At 50.4% G+C, this 19,488-nt stretch overlaps 1 protein-coding gene across 2 annotated transcripts in view; it reads right to left on the bottom strand.

Annotated features, from left to right (window-relative positions):
* Nucleotides 1-5,012: 5,012 nt before the first annotated feature.
* Nucleotides 5,013-19,488, bottom strand: part of CREB3L2 (cAMP responsive element binding protein 3 like 2) — a 131,827-nt gene continuing 117,351 nt past the window's right edge. For both annotated transcript variants that reach the window (XM_056123997.1, XM_056123998.1), the window contains exons 9-12: nt 13,005-13,104; nt 11,531-11,657; nt 9,202-9,406; nt 5,013-7,035 (exon numbers count right to left, since the gene is read on the bottom strand). In XM_056123997.1, coding sequence (XP_055979972.1) covers nt 6,960-7,035; nt 9,202-9,406; nt 11,531-11,657; nt 13,005-13,104 — 508 coding nt within the window. In that variant the 3' untranslated portion in view covers nt 5,013-6,959. The remainder of the gene's footprint in view (nt 7,036-9,201; nt 9,407-11,530; nt 11,658-13,004; nt 13,105-19,488) is intronic.

The following is a 19,488-nucleotide window of genomic DNA, read 5'->3' as shown; positions in this document are numbered from 1 at the left end:
TCTGCAGTGTGGTCGGGATACTCTTGATAGCTTGCCAGGCTCTCTGAGAGGGGCAGAGGAATCGAACCCAGGTCAGCTGCGTGCAAGGCAAATGTTCTACCCCCTGTGCTATCGCTCCAGCCCAATTTCATGGTCATTGTCACGGTCCTCCCATTGTTCATCGATTTTCTCGAGCAGGTCCAGTAACATCTCCATCGTGAGACTTGTTACTGTGTTTGGCATATCGAGTACGTCACGGGGAGCTTGCCAGGCTTTGCCATGTGGGCGAGATACTCTCAGTAGCTTGCCAGGCTCTCCAAGAGGAGCGAAGGAATTGAACTCTGGTTGGCCATGTTGGCTGCGTGCAAGGCAGACGCCCTACCTGCTGTGGTATTGCTTCAGCCCAATTTCATGGTGACCAAATAAAAATAAAGAAAGAAGGTCCAAGGTCCAAATGCTCAAAGAAGGAAGGAGGCAGCTGAATGCAGCCCAGAGCCCCCACTCAGCTCAGCACCTGGCCTTGGTCTCAAAGGCCCGTGGGCTCACTCTAGGGAGACCTAGAGCCCCGATCAGTCAGAATGCAGAGATGGCCATGGACTGCCCATGCTGTATCCTACAGCTGCGTCCTCCAGAAGCCATTTCACTGCATCTGGGGAGTGTGAGGCATGGGAGATGTGCCAGACACTTCTGATCTAGCAGGAGCCTCTGCTGCTTGAGCCCAAACCTTGACAGCACCTTCAGATGGGGCAAGCAAAATGGAATCCACAGCATCCAGAGAGTGAGGGAGTGATAGCAGGCAATGACTGGACTCATGCAGACATTGCGAGTCTTCCCAGACTGAGAAACAGGAAACATTTCTCTATCCCGCTCAGGAGAGACCTGGGTCCGGACTATCTAACTACACACTACTGGTGGGGCTGGAGTGACAGCACAGTGGGTGGGACATCTGCCTTGCACATGACCAACCCGGGTTCAATTCCCAGCATCCCATATGGCCCCCTGAGCACTGCCAGGAGTAATTCCTGAATACATAAGCCAGGAGTAATCCCTGTGCATTACCAGGTGTGAAACAAAAAAGCAAAAAAACAAACAAACAAACAAAAAAACTTACACACCACTGGAGTGAGTCTGCTTTCTGTGGACGAGAACCTACATTTCCATGTCTGCAAACTCAGGCACCCAAGGAAAGCCTATGGCTTTGAAACAAGAGTCCCAGGATTTTGAAAGGCCAGACACCATTGTACTATTTAAGAAAAATATTTTTATTTGCAAGAAATGGAAATACAAAAGCATAACAATTTCATATTTTCCCCAAAACTAAATACAAGTATACTACAAAGCTTCATTTATTTATTTATTTATTTGGTATTTACTTTTTGCTATGATAAAGAATGCAAAGCCATTAAAAACAATAGCAATAGGGCCAGATACTAGACTTGCAAGGTATTGAGGCTGAAACACCGCTGGTAGGTTATTACACACGAGAAGAGAGAAAAACCCAGCCTGTCAGTAGAGGCATGAAAGCTCAGGGATGATTTCAGGCCAAGATCTCTCCGGCGTGATTGAAAAAGGGTCAGCCACAATTTGTCAGGGTGCTGGTGTTCTCACGGACTCAGAGAGCGTCTCATCTGAAATAGCGCGTTTCTAAGCAGGGCTGGCCTTGGGATCACGGTCCCCACAGTACATGTTCTCATCAAGCTGGGAGCAAAGACAGAAGAGAGAAATAGAACTAGATGCCCTGGTCCTCCTTTTCCAGGACGCCAAACCTGCCTGTGGAAACTCACAGAAACTAGGATGAAAGGAAGAGCAGGTAGCCCTCAGTTGGACACAGTCAGCGGGAGGCAGAGAAGTGACTGGGTACAGGATGAAGCAGAGGGCCTCCTGCCTCCTGCCTGGCAAGCTCGAAACATGTGTCTTCAGGAGGAAATGGGCTCCACCTTGTCCAGCAATGAACGCAGGAGCTGTTTGTCTCACGGCCAGGGAGCTGTCCTTGTCTGCTCTAAGTCTGCAATGGAAACACTTTATACCGATACCAATGTATACCAGCACCAATAAGCATTCAAGAAATACTGGTTTCCTTCCTTCTAGTAACTAAGACAAAAGGCAAAACAGTCCCAAATTCCATGTTCCCCAACCTAAAATCAAATATCAAGTAGACTCTCTTTGGTTGTTGTTGGTTGTGGTTTGAACCACAACCACAGTTGGTGATGATCAGGGCTCACTCCTAGTAGTGCTCAGGAGGACCATGTACAATGCCAGGGACCAGACAAGAGTCAGTCACTGCAAGACAAGCACCTTAAGCAATGTTCTCTCCTCTCTCTCTCTCTCTCTCTCTCTCTCTCTCTCTCTCTCTCTCTCTCTCTCTCCCTCTCTCTCTCTGTTGGAAGGGCTGAGACTTGGGCCAATGACACATTGACACATGGATTCCTCCACATGGGCAGAATTCCTTGACACCAGGATGTTCTTCTGGAAGGATCTGCAACCCCCCCTTCATGCTGGCTGGCCAACTTCATGAGATGGTTGCACTTTTACATAACGGAAATCTCCTAATGGACAAAATCCTGTTTCTTTTCTCCTAAAGTGCAAAATCTGTTCTTGGATCCCTGTTAGAGAAACCATCTTTGAGACTGGGAGGAAAACTTCCACGTCCACGCATCAGGTGATACTCTAAGGCTACACAGAAAACCTGCCTGCCGGGGGCTGAGGGACTTCCCAGTCACCCTGGGCTCATCTATGAGGCCTGTTTGAGGCACATGTGAGGAGTAGGGAGGAGTAGTGGGGTAGGGGGTTGGGGGGGAAGAGAGAAAGAAACCTACCACCAGTGTCTTGAATAGGGGCTAATTAATGACATACTTTTCATTGCTATTACTCCACAATGTCCTTTAGGACCTCATGCAAATTGCAGAGCCCTAACACTCGCCGAATGAATGAATGAATGAATGAATGAAAATCTGGAATGGATTGTTCTGACTCTTCAAAACTCCCTGATTCTTCCCAGCGCCCTAAAACACACCCACCTAGAGGTGCTTCTCCGCACATTTCTACAAGTGTCTCAGCTGAAAAGGGTTTTAGCAAGGGGATACTCCCCAGGGCACTGCCTGCCAGTGGGTACCCAGGCCCTGCCATCTGGCAAGCGGGGCCATGGATCGTTCTTCGAAGCTCCTCTCAAACTGGCTTCCACAGAAGCAGCGAGTCCCGGGAATGACGGGAAGCAGAGGGCCCCCAAGTACTCCTGTGAGCAAGGCCTGCGGGGTGGGGACCCTTTCCTCGGGGGTACAGGCTGGAGGTCACCTTCATCTCTGCCTGAGCTCAGGTCTGCCTCTCAGACCACAGGTGTTGTATCTCCCTGGAGGAAGCGGGCCTGAAGGCAAGGCAAGAAGGAGCTGTGGAACACAGAACATTCATCAACAAACACTGACAACATTTCTTTCAGATTCCCTGTGGAGCAGAGGAGAAACCATTCAACATGCCCACACTGAAGACTCACACACTTCCCCTGACATCTGACACCCAGGCTACAAACCAGCGATTTCTTAGATGGGCAAACCGGAGCCTGGCACTGAGGGCTGGTTTGTGAAGAAGTGGCGTGAAATGCATTTTCACCATTTACCCATCGGGTCTTCTGATCAGGGAAAAGCTCTCTGGTTTCATCCGCCCTGGTGTCAAGCCTCTCCTCACACTGGGCCCCCCGCGGGGGTCGGGGGTGACCTCGCTAGCCCCAGCTGGGGTGTTCACACCTTTCCTATGGGCTGGCTCTGGAGTGCTGGCACTTTCCAGAAAGTCCTTCCTGCAACCAGCCGAGGCCTTTCATATAAGGAGCTCCTGGTGACTTGTCCAGCTTAACAGGGGGAGTGCAAAAAAAAAAAAAAAAAAAAAGGCCAGTTGTCTGAATTTGCCCACAAGATGTCTCCTTCCCAGAGCAGCAAAGAAGACAAGAGCCTCTTTGTGAAGAGGGAGAACTAGAGCTCACCTCTGTGTCACAAGCACGGCTTCCTCAGGGGTCCGAGATGTGCTAATAGCCTCCTGTCTTCCAAATACGTTCAAAATTCAGCATCTACGCTGTTAGGGTTATTTGTGGAGAACTGGGCTCTGCGGACTGCTCAGAGGGCCCCGGTGTGGGAAACATCTGCAACAATTCTGCCCTTGAGTCTGAAACAGAATGTGTGGACATATCCAGGAGCTCTTAGAAAGCAGTCTATTCCTGTCCCCTCTCCTGGCCCCAGCCTGGTCATCTCTTGAGTCTTCCTGGCCCCCATCGGATGACTGCTTCTGTCCCTTTCTTCGCCAAGCCAGGACTCGGGGCAGAGGTGCTTGTCAGGACAGTAGCCACCGAGATAGCTGAACCCCCTGAGAACAGCCATCATCAACTCGAGCCCAAGTTAAGTGTGGAGCCAGGCTCAGTTCTGGAAGAACAGAGAGAAAGGCATGCTGTGTGGAGGGGTGGAGACGGGCTAGCAAGAGAGGGCAGAGGGGAGGTGGGGTGGGTTGGGGGGTAAGGTCCTCCAGCTACCGAGGACAGGATGCCAGCACAGCATTCCCCCTAAGTGGGTGACACTCACACACACACACACACACACACACACACCAGAACCGCCCAGAGAGGGGCAGCAGCACCTTTGGGTGTGACTGGGGGTTGCTCTCTGTTCACGTAAAGAAGGTAGATTTCCAGGGAAGTACTGGTCCCTCTCACACTCGGTCCCTTCAACACAAAACCCTCCTCATCCTCCAGACCCTGCCTCCACTCTCTATTAATGCTCCAATTCTACCCCCACTCTGACAAGCTCAGGACATTTTTTTTTCAAAGAAAGAAAAGTCTGAGAACCACACACCAGGCAGGCCCAGGAGCACTGGGAGAAGAGGAGGAGGGAAGGGCATTGTGAGGAGCCAAGCAGAGCCTGGCGGGAGATCCCTCCTTCCCACATCCTGCAGTGAGTCCCACACGAAGCTCTGGAGGGACCAGGCAGGCTGGCATAGGGCCACCGGGACAACCACAGCCTTCAGGCAGTGAGAGAAGACAAGCTTGGCCTCTGGGTGTGAAATGCTCCATCCCACAGGGAGAGGCGCCCCCAAATGTGGTTTGGAAGGCAAAGTGAGGGTCCCCAGCTCAGGTCTGATGGGAAGGATAATGATGTCAGGCAGTATCTTTAATGTACCCCTTAAAAGTACATGAGAGAGAGAGAGAGAGAGAGAGAGAGAGAGAGAGAGAAAGTAAACCTTTCCACCAGGTCTACAAATACAATACAAAATAGAAGCTAATTTCCTACCCCAAATCTTTTACAAGCTACTGAAACAAACTTTGGTAGCAATCTTCTACATCACACAGTCAGAACAAAACAAAACAAAAACACTATTTCCATTTCTTATTTGTAGGAAAACAGAAAAGATTTTTTGAAAAACTACAAACATTACTTTGAATCATTAAAAAACAGTAATAAAAGTAGGATGGGGGGTTAGGTTGTATGTCTTTGGGTGAGCTGCAAAGTAGCCAAACCTGACTATATCAAAGGTAAAACTCTGGACACACGTGGCCACCACCTCCAGGAGCCGCCTCTGTGGCCACCCAGTGCAGAGGTGGGAGGGGAAGGGGACTCAGAAATGCAGGGTGAGGGGGCAAGGCCAGGGGTGAAGGGAGCCAGGGAGACAGCGGGGACCCTGTGGTGGGCACAGGACAGGAGAAGCCCACACTCCTGGGCAGACACTGCTCCCTGGCCTCCCACGGTGGCCCAACCATACTGGATGGGGCAAGAAGGAGGTGGAGGAGGAAAAGGTTGGGGGGGAGGAGTGTAGGGGAGGAGAGAGAGGGAGAGGGAGGAGGGGGAGGGAAAGGAAGAAGAGGAGGAAGTGGCGTGGGAGAAAGAAAGGAGAGGGAAGAGAAGAGGAGGAAGGAGGAGGAGGGAGGTGGAGGAGGAGGGAGAGAAAGGGAAGGGGGTAGGATGGGAGGGGGGGAAGGAAGGGGAGGATGAGAGGGGAGAGTAAAGTGGGAGAAGGAGGAGGAAGGAATGATGGAGGGAGAAGGGGGATGAAGAGGAGAGAGAGGAGTGAGAGGAGGAGGGAGAGGAGGAGCAGGAGAGGGAGGAGGAGGGGAAGGAGGCGGGGAGGATGTGGAGGAGGAAGAGAAGGAAACGCAACATGGCTGGAAAGATGGGGTCCCCAAGCCCCCCTCACTCCCAAGGCGGCAGACGTGCCTGCTGGCCCAGAATTGGGGGACAGGTCTCTTCAGTGTGGTCGTGAGAAGCCTTGGCGTGCTAATAAATACTATTTACAAACGGGGAGGAGAAGCGGGGGGCACAGCGCTGGGTGTGGAGGTGATGAGCAGTCAGAGAGGAAAGAGAGGGCGGAGGAGAAAAGCCCGATGCCTTCAGGCATTGCACTGCTGCCCCAAGGCCAGGTGGCGGGCATCCCCCGGGGCACAGCGGGGGCGGGGGGGGGGGGTGCTCCTCGGAGTCGCAGGCACTTCCAGAGTGGATGGGGTGGACACGCGCGCGACCCAGGGAGCAGACACTGGGCAGCCAGTGCTGGGCCACATCCCCGCAGGCATCTGGGCATGTTCACTGCCCAATTCTGATGTGAACGAGAGCTAATTCTTCTCCAAACAGTGGGTCGCGCCACTGGTGAGAATCAGGCAGAATCTCCTTGGCACTTTCTAAGTGGGGAAAAAAGGCTCTGGGCCCACTCCTGCCCTTCCCCTTCCAAGAATGTCCTCAAAGAGAAAGTGAGGACCAGCATCCTTGCAAGGGGTGGACCAGCATTCTTGTGCGGTAAGTACCAGAATCCTTGCATGGGGAGGACCAGTCTCCTTGCGCCGGGAGGACCAGGACGGCCGGTGAGGGTGCTCACTGCCCCTGCCAAGTCAACAGCAGGCGGTGGCCTCATCTGTGTCTTCATCCGGATTAGAGGCAGAAAGGCGAAACTCATGGGGAAGATGTTTGGGGGAAGTCCAAGCTAGGTGGAGGAGCGGGAGGGCGGCTGGGGAGCACCTCTCAGAAAGTGGTGTTCACTCTTCGGTCGAGTTCCACGACTTTGAGGGTTTCATTCCCCTCCAGTTTGGTGCCAGCCCTGGGAAGGCATAGAAAGAGCTGTCTTAGAGGCCACAGCGCCAAGGACTCACCCCACTCTCCCACCTGGGAAGATGATCCAATGGTCCTGGGCTGGGAGGGACCCCACGGCACTCCTGCCCCTTATCCAGTAGCAATGACCTGCAAGTTCCAGGTCTCCCACCATCCACCTCTCCCCCTCCACATTCCACCCCAACCCAGAGCACCAACACTGCCATAATGAAGGCAGTCCTGGAGAACGGTGAGCCCTGAGATAGCCCTGAGAAGGATAAAATGAAAGGACAAATGACCTGATCCTGGCCTAGTTAATTATCCACATGGCCAGAGTGGTAGCACAGAGTTTAGGATGTTTGTCTTGCACACTGCCAAGCCAAGTTCAATCCCCAGCATCTCATACAGTTCCCTGAGCACTGTCAGGAATAATTCCTGTGTGCAGAGCCAGGAGTGAGCCCTGAGCATCACCGGGTGTGGCCCCCAAACAAACAAAATGAGAACTGAAACAAAAAACTAACCTGAAATCAACAAAAGTATCTAATAGAAAATGAGTTTGTCATTAAGTTGGATGACAGCTCAGAGAGTTTCTGTGTACCCAGAGGAGGATTCCTGAGTGTCTCCCCCTTCAGCAGAGAACAGGGGGGAGACAGCCCCTCGCCAGGGAACAAGTGGGACTTCAACCAGGCCTTGTATGGCTGAGCAAAGAGGGTCACGGGCCTAGGGAGGAAGCGACTGCGTCTTCTCATTCCCCAGGGCCTGTGAACAACTCCCTAAAATGGGAATAATCCTAACGCCGGATCTCTTGAAGGATCACCACACCCTATTTGCATAGTGCCGAAGACAGAAAGTACGAGTAAATGTTACATGTGCATGTATAATGCGAGCATCTATAATTACGAGCCTTCCCTTCGGCAGGAAGGGAAGAAGGCTGAGGAAGTCGACACAGAAGCTCACCCACTCACTGGAGCAGCGTCACTCCCGGGAGGCCCTGAGGCAGAGTTGAGGCGAATCACCTGCTACCCCACAGATAAGCAGGAGAGGGCACGCAGACCCTCCTTCCATTTGCTGTTCTCTGTTCCCAGACACCACCCAGAGCCCCCTGACAATGTCCAGCTCTCATGCAAGGCCTTAGGTTCTCAAAAGAACTTTCCCCCGTCACTACCTCAGGGAAACACCTCAGGGAATTGAAACAACTCAGGGAATTGTAGCCCAGGGGTTTCAATATGGAATCACACACACACACACACACACACACACACACACACACACACACACACACTCACACACACGAGGCCTCTGCAATGGCGTCCCATGCACGTTAGAAATGGGGGTGCCCTGCCACAGAGGCAGGGGGGGATGGGGGGATAGGGGTGGGGGGATATTATCCATGGTGGTGGAAAATGGGCACTGGTGGAGGGATGGGTATCTGATCATTGTATAATCAAACCCAAGCACAAAAAATTGTAAATCTACAACTGTACCTCATGGTGTTTCACTAATAAAAAAAAAATTAAAAAAAAAAAAAGAAATGGGGGTGCCAACATGGGGCCCTGTACTAGCAATAGACAGTGAACACCGCTTTTTGGGTTTTTTTTTTGTTTTTTTTTGTTTTTTGCTTTTTTTGGGTCACACCTGGCGATGCTCAGGGGCTACTCCTGGCTCATGCACTCAGAAATTACTCCTGGGGTGCTCAGGGGACCATATGGCATGCTGGGAATGAAACTAGGGTCAGCCACACACAAGGCAAATGCCCTACCCGCTGTGCTATAGCTCCAGCCCCTGAACACCTCTTTTATCACAGACAGCACACAACTGTCTGTCTGCATGTGTCTAGAGTTGGAAGAAAATTCAAGAGGGATCTTGTAGCTCTGGGCCCAGCAAGTCCATTGGCTATTCCCGGGCTCCCATGTCTTGGCGGGAGAGCATGAAGAGACTGAGAAGAGTGTTGCTCTCTCCACACCCCGGGAAGGCAGCAGAAATGGGGGAGCTCACCCTCAGCCTTGACGCCCTGGTCTCTACGGGCAAGCGGCCACACCTGCCCAAGTTCCTGGTCTGGGGGCTGAGCCAGAGATCGAAGCAGAGCAGTGGGAGGGACCCCACCCAGCCAAGCAGAGCAGTGGGAGAGTCCCCACCCAGCCCACCTGACCCAAAGTAGCTGCCTCTCTGTACTCACAGGTGTTGCTGCAACTCCAGCAGCACGGATTTCTCCAGACTGCTCTCGTTGGCGAGTAGGAAATGGGGCAGCTCCACTTCCGGCAGGGCTTCCAGCCCGGAGGCCCTGCGCAGGGATGAGCCTCCATCCCAGCGGCCCAGCTCCGGGCTGGACGGCTCCTCCAGGGGAGAATGTTCCTCGTAGATGAGCAAGTTCCTGGATCTCACTGAAGGGAGAGCAGAGTGATGGGTGTCAGGGTGGAAACAAGCACCAGCACATCCCATATATTAACCCCCCCAACACACACACACACACATCCCCCTGGGCCCAGGGCTGACAATTTGTATCCTCTTCGTGCTTTTCGTGCACAGGACTGAAAGCCAATCAGAACTGGCTTTCTCCAAAGGCCTGAGAATTTCAGAGTTTTGTGCACTGAAAAATTATACCAATTATACAGTGCCGGAAGAACAATAGAAACGCAAATAAACAGGAAGCAAACTGCCACCCCCACGGCTTTGAAAATAAAACTCCCCTCATTGCCCACCCCGAGCCATCTGGGGGAAACTATTCACAGGAAAGGAGAGTTAAAAAACGAGAAAGGGGAAGGGCTCCCGCGAGGGCCGGCAGAGAGGCCTGCAGAGAGGAAGGCGCGAGGGCAGAAAACAGGTATCATTAGGAAGCTAAAGGCGCAACAGCCAAAGCCATAAATCAAGTGAGGGAGCCGGTCTCTGGTGGAGAGGCAGCTGTACCCGCCAGCCGTGGCCCTCAGCCACTTCCCCATCCGAGTGGCAACACTCCCCTGGGCTGCCGTTTCCATTTAGAGATACATTACCTCGGGGAACAGAGACATTCCCGAGAGAACCTGAAACGATCGGCTGGAAATCCAAACACTCCTGACACTTGCCTGGCAGGAATGCACTGCTCAGAGCTGCAGGGCTGTGCTACCCCCACGCTCAGCACCCCAGTCTCCACTGCTGCCCTGATCCTGATTAGCCTTATCTACACACACACACACACACACACACACACACACACACACACAGATATAATGTGCCTATATGATGATCCCCATAAACTGCCTCTTCATTTTTTCACCTATGTAAAAGAGATCGCTAATCTGGAGAGCAGCAAATCACATACTTTGATCTAGCACTCAAGTGTCCAATTCCCTTAAACCCTTGCCCTAATGTTTTGTAGAACAGACCAATTTTTTTTTATTTCAGCATACAGTTTTTTGTTTGTTTGTTTGTTTGCTTTTTGGGTCACACCCAGCGATGCACAGGAGTTACTCCTGGTTCATGCACTCAGGAATTACTCCTGGCAGTGCTCGGGGGACCATATGGGATGCTGGGAATCAAACCCAGGTCGGCTGCGTGCAAGGCAAACGCCCTACCTGCTGTGCTATGGCTCCAGCCCCTCAGCATACAGTTTTAATCTGGTACCATGCAATCACACTGAGCGGAAGGAGAAATATCCCCATTCCTTTAAAATGTCATGAAAAGCTATACACTTTCCCCCTTTCTGTCTCTGACCCCCTCCCCACCCACCCACCCACCCAATTAGAACTCGGCAGGAACAGAGGCATCAGAATTTGCCAGAAAACAGTCTAGTTTCTGGAAGTGGGTGACACTGCCCCCAGGAGGTCACTGGGACAGTCCTGGGGGGGGGGGGGGACAGAAATAGCTTTGGGATAAGTGAGGAGAGGGGCACCTTTTGTCTGTTCACTTAAAAGAAGGCGAATTTCAGGGGGGGGGGGATGTGCTGAGTAACTTTTTTCAGAAAAGAGGTAAATTGGATAACCTCTGCTCTAGAAGGCAGTTTGCTAATGCTGTTCTTAATGAATTCTAGAGATTGCCAGAAGTTTCTGGAGGCAAGCCTGGAGCAAACCCCTCACATCTCCGCCCCCCCTCCACTCCCCGACCACCACCACTGTCGATAGAGAAGCTGTAAGGTTTGCTCAGGACCAAGTGGCAGCCAGCTGATGAAACAGTGACATTCCCAGAATCAAAGGTCCCCCCCAAATGCAGCATTCCCACAGTTTTGTTCCCTTCCCTGCCCACCACAAGTTAAAATCCCACTTGGCCTCTCCCAGGGTGCACGTCTACTCGAGCCTCACCAGAGCCTGGATGATTCTACCCAGAAGCGCACCCCAATAAACTCCTCCGGTTTCCTTACTCTACTTGTCCCTCGGTGTGCGCTGGTGAGGTTTCAGACCTATCAATGTCATACATTCATGAATTCAGAAATAATTGAACTTTCTCCTAAGACTCGAACTTCTAGAAAGTTGGGCTTTCTGATGTTTCAGGGGGAGAAACAGGCGCTACCCCAGCGACCACGAGCCCACTCTTACCGACGGAGGCTGTGTAAGGCTCCTGCGCCGAGTGCCGGCTGGGCAGGGCCATCTTGGTGGCAGAAGGATAGGGCCCGTAGCCCTGGAAGAAGCTGCCAAATGCAACAGCAAAGCACAGCACAACCACCTGAGGGGGAGACGAAGACATGGAGAGTCGTCAGTTCCCAGGCCCGAGTTCAGAGCAACCTGCTGACCTTCTAACGGGTCATGCACCCACAGGCCAATCACTGTGTTATGTACTGAGGTATGTTATTTGTTATAACCTGCAGAAATATTATGTAGTTTAAGGAAGCATCATCCACATACTGTTGGACCAAGGAAGGGTTAGACGTTTGTAAGAATCAGACCATGAAGTTTTCAGAACACCATCTGTGCGGATCGTGTCACTCCCTAAGAGACCCTAAGGTGAAGCTCTCATGGACCCTGATATTTACAGGGTCTATGATGGCAGAAAGCTCACCTGACCTGTCCAAAGAGACCATTTGCTCCTATGTGAGGTCTGGCTGCAGCTGATGCCTTACTGGTGCATATCTATAAACCATATATTGTTTGACTTATTAATCTTTGTTTTTGGGCCATACCAGGACATGCTCATGGGTTATTCCTGGCTCTGCACTCAGGAATCACTCCTGGCTGTGCTTGGGATCCTGAGGATGAACCTGAGTTGGCCACATGCAAGGTAAACGCTCTAGTCACTGTGCTATTCCTTGGGCCCCCAAACATATTTTCTTTTTCTTTTTGGATCACACTTGGCGATGCTCAGGGGTTATTCTTGGCGGCTCAGGGGACCATATGGGATGCCAAGGATTGAATGCATCCTGAAGGAAGGCAAATGCCCTCCCCACTGGACCATTGCTACAGCCCACTCTTGCATGATCTTAATTGGCTCTTTGGAATGTGGTAGTTTCAGAGTATAAATGCAACCTCAGTCTTTGAATCAGTGGTCAAATGGGGGGTTGGAGTGATAGCACAGCGGTAGGGTGTTTGCCTTGCACGCAGCCAACATGGCCAACCCAAGTTCGATTCCTCCACCCATCTTGGAGAGCCTGGCAAGCTACCGAGAGTATCTCGCCCACATGGCAGAGCCTGGCAAGCTACCCGTGATGTATTCGATATGCCAAACACAGTGAAAACGAGTCTCACAATGGAGATGTTACTGGGCCCACTTGAGCAAATCGATGAACAACGGTAGGACAGGGACAGTGACAGTGACAGTGGTCAAATGGGTTAGAGTCCCATGGCCCACTGCAGTCCCTGGGTACTCTGTGACAAAATAATCTTCTGTCCTCCTCCCCTTCTGTGTCCAGCTCTCTCACTAAGTTATGATGAATTCTCGCATAACAACTGCCCCCTAAAAGTGGAGCAGAGCCTCAGAAAGCATAAACACCTTCTTCAAACCCATCACACCAGGACTTGGTGAGTCGTGAGGATAGGGTCAGGGGTACTTAGAATGCTGTGCCCTGAGAAAACTCACCATGAGGCACGAACCCGTCTGCGTGCCAGCCAGCTTGCAGGTGCGAGAAACCTTGCCCATCACCAATGTCTGGAGCTTCTGCAGTTGCTGCAGGAGAGTTCTGCGAATAGAAGAATCCAGACCATGAAGGGAGTTTGGGGGATGAGAGGCTTCAGGGGCGGGGGGCGGGGGAGTTGTCTCTGACCCATGCTCCAGCAAAGGGGTTTTGTGTCAGAATTAGAACCAAGTACCAAGGGGACATTTCTGAGCGGGAGGCAGTGGGGGGTTGGGGAAGCAGACATCAGTGCTTCTAGCAACACGTCCCTGGGGTGGAGAGTCACACACTCAAAGCCTGGTCCAGACTAAGTGGTGCTAAGAGGCAAAAGTCCCAAATTATCCTTGACATGCCAGACTTGTCTGTCAGTCACCTAGATGGAGGGAAAAAATGAAGGAGGAGGAGAAGGAAGAATGTGATGGTGATACAATGAAATCGACTGGTTTACCGAAAAGGTGAGAATCATTCAAGATGTAGGAAAGGTCTATGTGGACAAGTCTGGAAATAGCTAGTGTAGGAGGGGAGGCAGAGAGAAAGGAACTTCATTCACATGGGTGGGAACGCCATCTGGCTCCTCCTCCCTGGAAAGCAATATGGAGCTACCTCTGAAGAGGAAGAACAGAACTCCCATAAACAACTCAGTGATATGGCTTCTCAGAGTCTAAGCCCATAACACAAAAATGTCAATTTGAATGGATATGCAGACCTTCGTTCACTGCTGCGCTTAGGACAAGAGTCAAGATATGGAAACAAACCAGATCCCAACGGGGTTGTTGGGATCAAGGTGGCACACATGGACACAGTGAAAGACTATGCGGCTGCGAGAAAGGATGGAACTGTGCAACCAGCCACAAGATGGTTGGAACTAGAGGTGATCGTGCTGGGCAGAGTGATTCAGAAGAAAAGGGACAGACAGAGAATGATGGTCCTCGTATGTGAGATTTAAAGACACACCGTATGGGAGCGACAAAGGGTCAAAAACAGAACTGAAGAGTTAGTCACATAACCGAGTTTATGGGAGGGTGGCAATTAAACAGAAAGGCCCTTTGGGATTTGGTGGAGGGAAGTGGGGTGTCTGGTGACAGGTGTGGTGTTGGAACAATGTGTGCATGAAACTAGCGTTAACAGTCCTATAAATCACAGCACTTTAATAGAGTTGGGTTGTTTTTTTTTTTAAGAAAGGAAAAAAGCAGAAAGAGGAAGGAAATGGCCATTGGAAAAGAGAGGTGGGTAGAGAGAAGTCATGGCCATCACTGGAAAGGGTCACCAGCCACAGACATGAGGTGCAGGGAGGGAGCTGTGAACACCACCGGGTCCCAGGTCCCGGATTCTGCCACCACCTTTGGGTGGTAGCTAAGCCTGGGACTGTAAGTTGGTGCCACCATTATAGAAAATAGTATAGAGGTGCCTCAAAAGAGTGACACAGGTCTAGTTGACTGGCAGCCCCGCTTCTGGGCATTTATTCAAATATGGAGATACAGATTCAAAGAGATATTCACCCAAAAGACAGGCTGCTCAGAGCAGCACGATCACCAAGGTACAGAAGCAGGACAAGTCTTGGTAGGTAGGGATGTGGAGTACACACAGACACAGTGGATACCCCTTGGCTTCTTTCAAATAGACAAGGTCTTGCCACTGAGGACAACATGGATGGACCTTGAGGAGACTTCAGCAGGAAATCAAGTCAAAAGAAAGAAAATAAATGCTGTGTGATGACATTAGTCTGTAGAAGACAATTTCCTTATTCACGCCTCTGTAACTGGATGTTTGGATTCCTTCCAGATCTTGGCTATTATAAATAGTGCTTTAATGAACATAGGTGTGCACATGCCTTATTGCATTAATCACTTGCTATTCTTGGGATAGATGCCAAGGGTTGGAACTGCTGGGTTGTAACTGTGGATACTATTTTTAATCGTTTGGAGAAGACTTCATAATGTTTTCCGTAGCAAATGGACCAGGTGATATGCACATTAACCATGAATGAGGGGTGCTTTTTTACCCACATCCCCACCAACATTCTCGCTTGGCATGAGGTGGCATCTCATGGTTTTGATTTCTATTCCCCTACCAGTAAATGATGATGAGCACTGTTTCCTATGCTTGTTGGCCATCCATATGTCCTCTTTTCTTAAAAAAAAATGGTTTTTTTTGGCTACACCCAGCAATATTCTGGGGTTACTCCTGGCTCTGCACTAACTCCTGGTGGTGCTCAGGGGACAATGTGGGATGCTGGGGATTGAACCCGGGTCTGCTACTGCATGCAAAGCAAATGCCATCCATACTGCACTATCTCTCCAATCTCCCTATGTCCTCTTTAAGGAAGTTCCCCTCACACTTTTTTCTTCTTCCTCTCAGGCCCTCCTTAACAGTCTTCCTCATTGACACAACCACCTGGTCCAAACTGAGAACCTAGGGGCTCTTGCACAAGCATCCCTCTGGTGAGCACTCGTGCTTGTGGAGCCAAGAGTCAAGGGCAGGAGCAGGCCTTTTATTGACTGCCAGCCCTCAAAACCCTGTCTGGGTTCCCCAACTCTACTTCCTGAAGTTCTGGGATGGCTACAAGCCCATAGATAAGTCCTCATGGCACAAACCCTTTCACCCTGGCCCTTCTCCCCCAAATCATAAAAGTCTTTGTTGCCTGCAAACATGTTGCCAGCTTTCCCTGAAAGGTGGCTGAAGAATCAAGTCTCTCAGTGACAACTGCAGCTGTCTCTGGGCATGTGACCCGCCCTCACTGCCCCGAAGGTGCCAGAGCAGAACACGCACATTTCTAAACCGGGGTTTCCTCTGAGACAGGAGCTTCCAACTATGGTCAAAGCCATTCTCCTGAGTCTGGAGATGTTTTCAAAGTGAAGTCGGTGAGGAGAGACAATCCACGGCTCCCTCCTATTTTTTCAATCTTACCGGCCTCCTCCCGGCCCAGATCTTTTGAACCTTCTCAGGATGTGGGTAGGCCTGGTCCCTGCTCTGTTGGAAGGCCCCGTGCTCCACCCACACCCAACTTCTGCCGCATATAAAGGTCCCAGCTGAGATGCCACGCTGCTGGGCATCCCAATTCCACAGCTCCTGAATATGTGGCCGTGCAACAACTCCAAGTTTCACAATACTGACCGCCCACTCGGAACACAGCAAATTAAATGAAAAAGTAGCATAGAAGCCCAATAAGCTCAAAGAGCAAAAACAATAACACAGAAGGCTCCAAGAGAAACAAACAGGTCAGGAAATCCTCAGTGACTTTAGGAATGCCATCATGAGACAGAGGTTTTAACAAGCAATATAAAGTAAATAATTTTGTGTCTGCCAAGGAGGTGGGTGGGTAACTGAGGACACTGGCGGAGGGAAGGTCACATTGTTAGTGGGATTGGTGTGGAACATCAAATACCTGAAACAACTTTATGATGAACAACTTTGTAAATCGTGGTGTTTAAAAAAAAAAGGTTCATAAAATGCCCAAAAGTGGGGGTGGGTGGGATGGGGTGGAGGGAGGGAGAGAGAGAATCGCCTGCCATAGAGATAAACAGGGGGTGGGGGTAGGGGGTGATGGGAGGGAACCTGGGGACACTGGTGCTGGGAAATGTACACTGGTGGAGGGATGGATGTTGGAACACTGTATGACTGAAACCTAATCATGAACAGCTTTGGAAGGGTCTGTCTCACAGTGATTCAATAAAATTTTTTTATTTTAAGATAAAGGTTCAAACATGAAAAAATATGAAGCCATATCCACATTTTTCATTTTTACCAACCTCCTCTCTTTACTTATAACCCTCTCACACACTACCCCAACCCCCCTGCCCATGCCCTGCTCTCCATCAAGTCTAGAGTATGAACCATGAAGCCAGCAAATCCCATTCCAATCTCAGAATCATTCCTTCTTTCCATTATCTGGTTGAGACAGTAGCCTGGAGCCTCCTCATAGGAGCCAAGTCTTCTCTAGGAAAAAGAGCTCTCTCAGGAAAATCATGGGTCCCTCCTGAAAATAGTCCTAGATACAACTCACTCCCCATGGTAGACTATCTCAGGCTCACACTGGACTACAAGTTTGGAAGAAGAACCATTTTAATCTGGCTGGAACTAACATAAAAGGTCAGAGAGATGGAATAGCAGGCAATGAGCTTCCCGTGCAAGCTAGCGACCTGGGTTCTATCTGCAGCATCTCATAAGGTCCCCTGAGCCCCACCTGTGTGATCCGTGAGTGCAGAGCCAGGAGTAAGCCTGAGCAACTTTTTCTATAGAAAGGGGAAATCAGATGTTGCGCTCCCACAAATTTGGAAAACACCATATACCAAGGTGCTATGTATCTCCAAGACATGGACCAATCTAGCTGAAGATCTAAGAGGCTAGCCCAAATCTATCTGACTCTAGACTGCATGGATGTTCCAACACCGTGGGACAAGCTATCCTGGACTATTACCCCACGTAATGAGCAATGGCCTTTAAAAAAAAAATTGGCAGTGCCTGGGATCCATGCCAGGTCTCAACACATGCAAGGCAGGCACTTAACTACAGAGCCATATGCCTGCCACAGCAATAGTCTCCTTAACTCAGTAGATATTTTTTTGAATCTAGCGGCATTAACATCAGATCGATAAAACCCAAGCAAGAGAGATGTCCACTGTGAGTCTAAAACCGCTTCTACTTGTTCTGCTCCCTCTGGCTTATTTTACTTAGCACCTGGTGACCTCACTCATCTGTGGTGTCCAGAGAAATAAAAGGTACGGACAGTGCCAATGGATAACAACACTGAGTGCCCGATTCTACAACTGAGACTAGGAGGTTGGTGGGGGTTGGGGGAAGTGATTAGGGAGAATGAGGGCGGGGACTGGGAATAACACAAGGGTATCAGTGGAAGGTTCTCAGCACTTTGGTAGAGGTAAGGTAACTGTAGCACCGTAGCACTGTCCTCCTGTTGTTCACTGATTTTGCTAGAGCGGGCACCAGTAACGTCTCCATTGTGAGACTTGTTGTTACTGTTTTTGACATATCGAATATGCCATGGGAAGCTTGCCAGGCTCTGTCGTGTGGGTGGGATACTCTTGGTAGCTTGCCGGACTTTCTGAGAGGGACGGAGGAATCAAACCCAGGTCGGCCAAGTGCAAGGCAAACGCCCTACCCTCTGTGCTATCGCTCCAGCCCTAAGGTAACTGTACACCCTAAAACCGTAAATGCCAACACTATTATGCTATTATAAACATACAGCAGAAATGATATCTGTCACTGTCACTGTCCTCCTGTTGTTCATCGATTTGCTCGAGCAGGCCCAGTAAGTCTCCATTTTGAGACTTGTTGTTACTGTATTTGGCATTAAAAAAGAAAAAAAAAAGACAACAATGGAAGGACATGGACACTTTGGTGGTGAATCGATAAACTTGTACGTCAGAACTGAAAATATCAGTTCTACTGTAACCATGTTACCTAAGCTATAGTAATAAGAATAATAAAAGAAAGTCTCTTATATTGGGGAACATCTGGCAGGTGGAAGAAAGAGCCACGAGGAAAATGAGTGTGAGGGCATGAGATACACACCAATGAGGTGCCCGTGATAAGGATACCCACAAATACCACAAATACCACAGGAAGACAAAGGATGGTCTCAGGAAATAAGCAAAAATGCAAGTGACAGGGGCTGAGGTGATAGTACAATGGGTGGGGCATTTGCCTTGCATGAGATTGCCCTGGGTTTGATCTCTGCCACCCCAATAATCCTCAAGCCCTGCCAGGAGTGATTCCTGAACTCAGAGCCAGGAGTAAGCCCTGAGCATCACTGGGTGTGGGGGGAGGGAGGAAGGGAGGGAGATGGAGAGAGGGGGAGAGAGAGAGAGCAAGAGTGAGAGAGCAAGGCCAGAAGCACAAGGACTTAATGCAGAGCCCAGCAGCTTGCAGCAGAAAAGTGAATGGACTATGCCTTAATCTACGCCAGCATGTCTGCCCGGAGGGGAAAGGGTGTTGGTCCCTTCCGCCTTTTTCCCTCTGGAAAGAAAGATGGCAGCCGCTTGGGAGCTTTGCGGAAAGCCAGGTATGAGCCAGTCGTGATGGGGCGACTGAAACCTCATGGGAAGGGGGGCGTTCCCGGCTCATCCTTCACACCCTACCGAGGTCACGAGTTGCCCCCCACGAGTGGCTCTCCGGCACGGCCATTGCTCCAGAGCACAGAAACCAATCTCATAACTATCTGACTCTCAACAGAAATACTTCCAGGGTTAATAAGTAAAATAGCAGAAATCCAAAATCATTTGATTCTTGTGACCAGCTGTAGAAAACAAATTATTTCACAATGCCCTTTCAGCATGTCTGATTTGGGGGTGTAAACTCTAAATAATAATGGTGCATCTTTTGTCGAAACAATGAATCTAGTCAAAGTAGATAGAGTGTTAACTAGAATTCATCTGCCTCACATGCATTGGGAGGGTTGGGGGGGTGTTTATTGGGGTCTTCGTGGTGAAAAAT

This window comes from Sorex fumeus, unplaced genomic scaffold (genome assembly GCF_029834395.1).
Source record: "Sorex fumeus unplaced genomic scaffold, SorFum_2.1 ptg000048l, whole genome shotgun sequence".
Lineage (NCBI taxonomy): Eukaryota > Metazoa > Chordata > Mammalia > Eulipotyphla > Soricidae > Sorex > Sorex fumeus.
Note: the sequence above shows the minus strand (reverse complement) of the source record. Positions and strands in the feature narration are given on the sequence as shown.